The sequence below is a fragment of the Scardinius erythrophthalmus genome (assembly GCF_964197995.2).
Source record: "Scardinius erythrophthalmus genome assembly, chromosome: 16".
Classification (NCBI taxonomy): domain Eukaryota; kingdom Metazoa; phylum Chordata; class Actinopteri; order Cypriniformes; family Leuciscidae; genus Scardinius; species Scardinius erythrophthalmus.
In genome coordinates this window covers 17,090,206-17,099,775 of record NC_138236.1, presented here as the reverse complement: position 1 = coordinate 17,099,775, position 9,570 = coordinate 17,090,206, and the positions used below count along the sequence as shown (strand labels likewise).

Genomic DNA, 9,570 nt, shown 5'->3' with positions numbered 1-9,570 from the left:
AATGTTTTATACAATTTATTCAAATCGTTAGCAGATATGTTTGATTTACCACTGCAAGCTTATCTTCAAACTATTAGACGATGCAAAGACAGTGACAGCAGGCTCATGAAATGATGAAATGACCAATTAAGCAATTTATCACAAATAATACACAGAGTTCACACTTTCATCTATCATGTTTCAAATGGTCCCTTTCCCTGTTTCTTCAGATCCAGCTACGGCTTCTCCAACTGAATGTCTTCTGCACAGTTGGCCACATCCTGATATGGGCCTTGCTGATTGTTGGAGCGCTGAATTTGATGGTAAGCTGAGTTGCAGTCATCCAGGTTTAGACCCTATAGGTGGATATGTGAAGGTCTCTTTCATAAATATGCAGCGTGTTAGTAATAAGAAAAAGAAAATGGAAATGGACATACCTCATAGATATTCTCCTCCTCCCGTCCTTTCTTCTTATTCAGTTCATTCAACGTCTTTGACTAGAGAAAATAAGTTACCCACCTTTAATCTTCATGGAATCACTTTATTTGATTGTTTACTGTTGTGTGTGGTGCAGATGTGTTTTCGTATGGAACACGTTTAATATGTTGAATCAACATTAAATCTGCATATCTGACCTTACAGAGCAGCATAGTGCCAGGGATCAAGACACACAGCAGCAGCAACACCCCTTCTGCTGTAATGATGCTGTTCTTCACACTCTCGCTGAGGTTCAAGGTCTTCTGCAAAGGTTCTAATAAAAAAAGCATTATTTTTTCTTAGGATTGACAAGAGCACTTCATTGCAAGTAGATCAACCTGACCATGGACTATTGTCCTGAGAAGATTTCAGGAAAAAAATTCAACTGGAAAAAAAAAGGAGCTGACACGTTTACTTCACCTGACAGTAAATCTTGCCTGTGTAAGGAGAGTTAAGTAACATAAACTTAGCATGAATGAATAGAATTTGGGTTTATGTCTTTGAATGGGCTATTTGTATTTGCCTAACTCAGCCAATTAAATGATTTGTGGGGATTATTGCACAATGCAGCCTCTTAAGAGAGCTTGAGTGCTTGCATTGTTAAGTTTATGACTTTCACATCATATTTATGTAATGAAGAATAAATAGTGGGCCTACTGCAAATTATGTACATTGCATGCATAATCTAAAATGATATACAGTATGTATTATTCACTATTGTTCAAAATTTGAGAGCAGTACATTTTTTAAGATATTAGTACTTTTGTTCAGCAAGGATGCATTCAATTAATCAAAATTGACTTTTACATTGTTACAGAACAATTCTAGTTCAAATAAAAGATATTTTGAACCTCCCTGAAAAGAATGCTGAAAAAAATGTATCACTGTTTCCACAAAAATATTAAGAAGCACAACATTGATAATAATAAGAGCACCAGATCATCATATTAGATCGACTTCTGAAAGATCATGTGACACTTAAGACTCGAGTAATGATGCTGAAAATGAAACTTTTCATCACTGGAATTATATTTTTAAATATATTATTAAAAATAATAATTTCACAATATTACTGTTTTACTGTATTTTGGATCAAATAAATGCAGCCTGGCTGAGCATAAGAGACTAAAAATGTTACCGATCCCAAACTTTTGAACGGTTGTGTATATTTAATTTATATATAATAAAACTAAAACTAAATTAAAATAAAATAAAATATATATATTTTTTTACTATAGTTAATAATAATGGGATCTTGGTAAGCCTGAGACTTCTTTCTAAAACATTAAAAACATCTTACAGATACCAAACTTTTCAACAGTAGTGTTATTAGCTGAAATGGTTTCTGTGATGATTACAAGAAATAATATTGAGATATAACTATGATCTTACTCACTGTACACTAGAAGGAAGGTACCATGGGTAAAGGCGTGAATTGAATCATAATGCAATTTACACTGGTAAAGCCCGGTATAATTGAGTTGGACGCTCTTGAAATCCAGCGAATGGCATTTGACTCCATCCATTTCCTTCATTGTCTTAGGTGTCACATTCTCAGACTGATTTACTAATCTGGGCACTATGGTGCCATTGATGGGTGGATCATTCAAGATCCAGGTGATGTTGGGGTTCTTTTTCCAACGGTAGCAGCAGCGGACTGTAGCATTATGGTCGACGGCCACGCGCAGATACGGCTGATCCGCCTCCAGTTTCAGCTCTTCTTCTTCTACTTCAGCTTTGGCAACAGCTTATGCAAAGGACAACAATAAAGCAAAAAGCCACATAACAGTAGTTAAAAATGATATGGCCTTATTAAGGATGGAAGACACCAGAACAAAGCAGTGTTTAAAACAGTCAGTGACTTGTTGCACAGTGGGGATTTCTTTAAGATACGGTCATAAGTGATTAAAAACCTCTTATATCAAAGCAGCTTAATATGGGCTACAGCTTTACTCCCCCAATGGGCATTCACTTCAGTCCACATGATATCAGTATGCTTAAATCTATTAACTAAACCGTACACTTCCCACCCACAAAATGCTTTATAGACAAGACTTAAATTCATACAGTCAAAAGCTACACATTACAGTGTAAAATTAAATTAGACCTTTAAAATCGAAAGTCACACTGAATAAAAAAAAAAAAAAAAAAAAACACTGCTAGCACTAAGATACAAATTGTAACAGCTGCTCTGAGAGGAAATCAGCTTCACTGAAGCAGAACGCAGACGTGCAGATGGAAATGGTACACTTTGTTCTTTTGTAGAAGATAAAAAGTTTAATAATCAATTTGAAATGGTATGCTTTCTAAAAACTAAATTTTGATTTACATTTTTTTTTTTTTGGTGCTCAAATAGAGCTTGGATTACTTTAAAACCAGTTAGTTATAATTGAATGTTCAACAAATATTAACATTCCACATTAAAATCAACACTACATAAACACATTAGATGTATGTTAAACACCCACCTTCCCAGAAACACAAAAAAATGACCAGTCTGAACTCCATTTTCTCCAATAAACCGGACAAACTAAAGAAACCTACTGCTGCTCGCAAGTAAATGTACTGTTTGAGTGTCTGTCCGCTTTTCCTGTTTCATCTACACCCACCCATTCTTCTATTTCAGTTTGTGGTATACACACACAAATATGTATTACGCTTGCATATATAATTCTCTTTTTTGGATAATGGGGTAATCTGTTTATATCAAGCGAATGCTTTGAAATTGAAGACAATAAAAGCTTGTAGTTTTTGATCATTTATTTAAAAAAAGAAAAAGAAAATTATAATTAAAAAAAAACGTACCTACATTGTTCTGAAGTAACTTACATATAAAATCAAAGCCCAAATACACAGAATAGTCCTTGCATAATCAATTATATAGACACACAGCAATGGAATGCCTGTATCAAGTGGACTCCTGTACACAATTACATAAAAGACAATCATAGACTCAGAGGGTTTAAAATACCTAACAAAGAGCACTCAGTACTGAGCACTCAGCCATTTTAAAGAACAAGGGGTTTGCATTTAAAACTAAAAATCGCTAAATGAAGAGATTGCAAGTCAACCAACCCAATTTGCACAAGGCACCCTATAAATAGATGTAAACATACAGATATATCACTATGTATACGTATATGTGACAGATACACATGAAAAGTTTAAGGGATGAGAGAGAAATGACCGCACCCAAAACCCAGTCTTACGCATTATAAAGAGTTAATAGGGATATCAAAGGTTCAGTCCGAAAATGACTTGAGTTTAAATTGTGGTACATTCCACATATGGCTCCTGTCATAAAAGTGAAATTCAGTGAAGCCTTTTATTGTTAGTATGGTCAAGGGTGTACTTTATGTCTCTCTCTCAGTCCCTTATTTATAATAGGCAATGCATAGTACTGTAATTACATAGTTTGCAAAGAAAATCAAAACAACAGAATCAAAGAGAATGAATGAACTGCTTATTCAAGCAATCGCGAATGAAAAAAATTGTGTAAAAGGTCTATAGGAAAGTCAAGTGGGTAGAACAGATCTTGCTAGTTTCATTACCAAACTTTAAGTATTAAGTATTATCATTTGCTACTTCTAAAAGGAAAAAAAGAAAGAAAAAGTTGTGATTGATGTGTACTAGAAACAACACTGGCCAGTAAGCAAGACTTCTGGTAATCCACTTTGTGTAAGTCCTACAGTATGTCTTTTGACTTATGAAGGTAAACAGCTGAGGAAAAAGAGGGAAAAGGAAACAAGGCCTTACCATTTATCAAAATAAACAACATAATTACAACTTAAACGTGAATATAAATCACACTATGTAACAAATAAGGTAAAATAATAATTTGAAAGTTGACCGGGGGCAGAAAAACCTGTTGCAGTAGCTTCATGAATAGATGAAAATAATTCCAGTACTGGTGTGAAAACCTACTGTTTGTGTCCCTGTCTCCGAACTCTGAGATATAACACTTTTAAGCCCCTGCAAGTGCCTGATCCTCTGTGGCTTGATTTCCTAGTAAGATAAGGAGAGCAGGAGAGAACAAGCTGGTCCCTAAAGCTGAAAAACATGGACTGATAATGAAATCCAGGATACTGCTCTATAATTGATACAGCAATTCAGTTCTGACTTATAATTCCATCTGTCTTAAACAGGAGTCTGAGCCATCACACTTACAAGCCAATCCATCCACTTGGACGTTGATCCAGCAGAAATTAGATCCCCCTTTCAACTCAGTAATTCATTCCAATTTACAGCTGACCTCCCTATGCAAAACTAAGATGTTTTCATATCTAAACTTTGTTTCCGCTATCATCTCTTTGGTCCTGCTTATATAGTTAAGAATGAAATAAAGTTATTCCAGAAAAAAGTTATATTTTTTTTGCGAACAAGTACTATATATTCATTGCATCCAACGTGTAAGAACATGAAACTGAATTAAACGAAATTACTGAAGCCTGCCTGTTACAGCCACACCACATGAATTTGCATAGAGGCTCACAAAATTGGCAACATGTGATGATTATCATCAGTCCTGTGTAGAATTATCACAGTACTATTGGCAACACCCTGGTCAGAGAATGTTATATATTGTGCATGCTTCATATGTTGTAACAACTCCGAAGTGTGGATGTACCAACAAGCTGGTCTGTATGCATTAGTTACATTCAAACTTCTACGTAATATCCACATATTTCCTCAAACCCTGATGACATCTCTCAACATCGAACCTTTGCCACGTCAAATCTTCCATCTCTCAACATTTGAACTTGCCTGGTTTTACTGCAGAGGGGTTAGACTTAACTTAAAGCAAGCCAAGCATCCCCAAACCTCCTCTCTACTTCCCCTTCCTCATCCATGTATTGATCTCTCCTACTTAGCATTTCTTTACTCGTTCATAGAGCAATAACAGGATTTCTGATGTGTAAAAAAATAAAATAAAAAAACAAGGGTTTTCCGTGCTTTTACTCTCCATTTACAACAGTTTGGCCAATGCAAGTTACAAAAGGCTCAATACTCTGCAAAAAAAAAGAAAAAAAGAACAACCTATATTTCAATATATATATATATATATATATATATATATATATATATATATATATATATATATATATATATATATATATATATATATATATATATATATATATATATATATCCATTTCAAAATCTGTAATTTTTGAAAATGCATGTAATGGTGTATGGTAATAAATATTAAGATGAGTGAACATTATCTTAAAAAAATGGCAAAAAGAAATATGAAAGGGCACATTATCTGTTTGAATTAACTTACTGAAAACCTTATTGAACTACAGTCTGAGCAGTAGGCTTCATATGTGTCAGACTGCATTCACTATACTTTTCTATGAATATAGATAGTCTTTTGGTACTAAATTACTTTTGACATGCTTAGACAGGTTAATCTTTGTGTGTGCGTGCATGTTATAATGCTTCCACATGCACACTTAGCGTTTCGCTCTGATATCTCTCTAGTTGTTGCACATTTCTTTGGCATTTTTTGGAAAGACTCTCTCTCACACCTCTCAACAGAATCACATACACACTCATTCATACACAATGATCACTATAATTTCTCAACACCCACTTCATTTCATTTCTCAGTGGTATGGAAACTGCCTGCTGTCTATCTTCTGAAAGAACAGTTGAGAAGAGAGATGAGATAAGAGCAGGAACATTCAGGCAGCATTAGTCAATCAGCGAATCCCCGAAAAGCAAGTCTCAAGTCCAGCACATACAGTGATCTGAGGACAAAAAGGACAGATGACAGAGACTGAGCTGCTATACTTACATAAAACAGAATGGCAAAAATATAAAGATTACAGTAAAAATAAAGATTACAGTATTTTATTTAGTATGTAGTCGTACCTTGTAACAGCAAGTTGTGATGTTTCTCAGTTGAAATGGCCACCCTGAAGTGAATATTTAGCAAGAGCTTCTTGCAACTTATAATGGTCCTCCTCAACAGCCTGGGAACAAACAGAACACCAGAGATACATATTAGTAAGGACACCTCTCTCAGCTTCCCCTAACTCGGATGGAGCCCTATTACTTCTCTCTTCCTCTTCAAGAACTGAAGAACTGACCGTTCGGTTTCACAAATGCAATTGATTCCTCCTCACCTGCAGTCTCTTCAGTTGCTCCTCGAGAACATGCAGTCTCCTCTGCACCTCCTCCATGCGTTCCTGAGAAAGTACAAGAGGAGCGCTGATCCCTCTTTCCCCTTCTCCTTTATTCCCTCCATCTCCCCCATCCTCTTCTCCTTCAGTTCTTCCTTCTGTGCTGGATTCCTCCACTGAGAGGGGAAAAAAGGCATCAGGAATTTCAAAATGTGTGTGTGTTTGTATTATATATATATATATATATATATATATATATATATATATATATATATATATATATATATATATAGAGAGAGAGAGAGAGAGAGAGAGAGAGAGAGAGAGAGAGAGAGAGAGAGAGAGAGAGAGAGAGAGAGAGAGAGAGAGAGAGAGAGAGAGAGAGAGAGAGAGAGAGAGAGAGAGAGAGAGAGAGAGAGAGAGAGAGAGAGAGAGAGAGAATACTTCTAAAGCATTTAATTCAACATTTACAAATACATTAATAAAATCAAAGTTGTGTCTACTCTGTAATATTATTCAATAGGCATGAGTTAACATGAACAAACAATGAACAGTTGTATTTGTATTAATTAAAGTTAAGATGAATAAATACAGTTACAAATGTATTGCTCATTGTAAGTTAGTGCATTAACTAATGTTAACTAATGGGACCTTATTATATGCGTATATCTATGTATATATACTTAAATACATCTAAAAGATTATTGTAATTTCTAAACATTATACACACCAAGCCCGTAGGCAGGGGGGGTTCGGGTGGTTCGAACGAACCCCCCTTCCTCACTGCCAAAGGTCCAGAATTTAAGTCATTTTTTTTTTCGTTTTTTTTTTCATGTGATTATTGTCATCATTGTTTTAATCAATGCTTGTGACAAATATTCTGGGTTGCTGTTTCAAATTAATATGATTATTGTAGCTGGACTAGTGTGTGCCGCGCATAGCTGTCAACCCTCCCGTTTTTCCCGGGTTTCTCCCGTTTTTAACACTATCTCCCGGACCCCTCCTGGTTTGTTATTTCTCCCGGGAAACTCCCGTAATTTGCATGGTCCAAACTCCTTTAATGAATAATCGGACCAATATGTTTGTCTAATGTTGACCAGTTGCCAGATCTTGTATTAAATGCATTGTATTCACACAATCCACACACCATATTCAATTTCAACCCGTTTGTCACCTCAACCTGGCAACCTATAACCCAGTTGAGCAGTCGCGGAAAGTAGAACCCGAAAGCGAACCGATAGACATGGCAGGTGAGGGCCGGATTAACCATTAGGGCAACTGGTCACCTGCCCAGGGGCACATGACATCTAAGGGGCACTGACAGGTAGGAAGAAATAGCCTACACAGAAATGTAATAAAGTTATCAAACACTTTACAGTCTTCACTGCATAAAGTGCATCTACGCGGGTTCACGCAGACTTTCCTCCCTCGGACTGATGCCAGCGATTATAATTCGTGAAATGCACTCCCGCTGGTTGAGCGCGGTAAATTCGTTTTAGGTTCGATATTAGCCGGACATTTGTTCTGTAGGGTCGGGTCTAACAATCAATAGCAAGATTAGTTTTAATATTATGTGAACATTGTATATCGACATGATGAAAATATTCATTCAAAATCATTCGTGCAATAATGCAGCATAATTATCCCTGAGAATGCTTTGACGCGTTTCCACAGCGCACGATGCTTAAGGGAACGTCTGCCAATTCCACCAACTGCGTTAAACGTAGACTATAATTTGTATGATTTAAAATTACTTTTAACATTTAAAAACAGACGTTTTCAAATTCCAAAGCTTCGAGAAGGTTCCTAATGTCAAGGCCTACTGAATTAGGCTACAGCTTTAGCATTGAGTAAATTAACTTGTCTAAGAAAATGATTCATAAAACATAGGCTATAAATATCAGTTGAGCCTATACTTTCGTCACTGACACAGATGAAAATGAAAAGACTATCAGTCAAAGTTCAGCTTTAGGAGAGGTAGAAATAGGCCAGTATAAGAATACTGAGACAATAAGAAATATGAAGATGAGGAGAGAGCAGGTATTGACAAATAATCTTATGACAAGGTTTTAAAGCTAGCCTATTTCTTATAATTTTTTGGCCTTCAAAAGTCCTAAATTGCACATATGTAGATCAGAGAAATCCAAATTTTCTCGGGGGAGCATGCCCCCGAACCCCCCTAACTACGCCGGGGCCTTACTCTTGATGCCCAGGGCACAGGGAATTGCTAATCCGGCTCTAAATACAAAAGGAGGAGAAAAACTGCAAAAAGGTCCACTTTTTGAAAAAAAGAACCCCCCCTTTCAATAGTCTGGCTACGGACCTGCACACACATAATAATAATCTTATACAGCAACATTTTTTACTAGGATTTATCACAGACTTGAATGAGGTTTGGTTAGGAGGGATCACAGCTGTACTTGATGATTAAGTGTGAGGCTGAACCTCTTCAGCTTAAAACCTAAAGCAATATGTGTGCTAGGGCTGACTTCTAATAGTCGAGGATTCAACGATTCGATTCGGAGAGGTCTGATTCGACTATGAACCTCATAGTCGAATACATGGGCGTCAGTTTGGTTTGAAATGCGCTGGGGACAGAGACGCATTCGCATTTTCAGAAGGGCTGGGTACCATTTTTATTTTATTTTTTCAGGTCATGTTTTAAAAGACGATGTCCTGTAGCTTACTAATGTAAATAAATAAAAATGTATTCAAAAATCTGCTTCACATTTTCAGCAGGGCTGCGGAGCGGCTGTGAGTTGACTCCACACGGTTCTCATGTGCGTTAAAAGCTTTACATGGTTTAATGTACCTAAACAATGATTACCAAATTCCCCTCTCATGTTGCTCCACATAACCACTTAAAATGATAAAAAAAAATCGAACCCAGAGTCCAATTATTATGGACGTTATCTGATATTAAGCGTTTCTGCTTCACATTTTCAGCAGGGCTGCGGAGCGGCTGTGAGTTGACTCCACACGGTTC

General features: G+C 36.3%; 2 protein-coding genes across 10 annotated transcripts in view; both read right to left on the bottom strand.

Annotated features, from left to right (window-relative positions):
* On the bottom strand, positions 1-3,063 carry cd79a (CD79a molecule, immunoglobulin-associated alpha). 2 transcript variants are annotated; one of them, XM_081388782.1, is made up of 5 exons: positions 2,925-3,063; positions 1,853-2,203; positions 615-730; positions 417-476; positions 1-335 (listed from the first exon to the last, which is right to left on the bottom strand). In XM_081388782.1, the coding sequence occupies exons 1-5, from the start codon at positions 2,962-2,964 to the stop codon at positions 216-218; spliced, it is 687 nt and encodes a 228-aa protein (XP_081244908.1). In that variant the 5' UTR covers positions 2,965-3,063; the 3' UTR covers positions 1-215. The 2 variants fall into 2 exon arrangements, with proteins under 2 accessions (XP_081244908.1, XP_081244909.1); XM_081388783.1 differs by having other exon boundaries at positions 7-335; positions 1,853-2,182; positions 2,925-3,042.
* Positions 3,064-5,628: 2,565 nt separating this feature from the next.
* Positions 5,629-9,570, bottom strand: part of arhgef1 (Rho guanine nucleotide exchange factor (GEF) 1) — a 51,503-nt gene continuing 47,561 nt past the window's right edge. For all 8 annotated transcript variants that reach the window (XM_081388748.1, XM_081388749.1, XM_081388753.1 and 5 more), the window contains 3 exons: positions 6,588-6,760; positions 6,334-6,434; positions 5,629-6,209 (listed from right to left, as the gene is read on the bottom strand). In XM_081388748.1, coding sequence (XP_081244874.1) covers positions 6,360-6,434; positions 6,588-6,760 — 248 coding nt within the window. In that variant the 3' untranslated portion in view covers positions 5,629-6,209; positions 6,334-6,359. The remainder of the gene's footprint in view (positions 6,210-6,333; positions 6,435-6,587; positions 6,761-9,570) is intronic.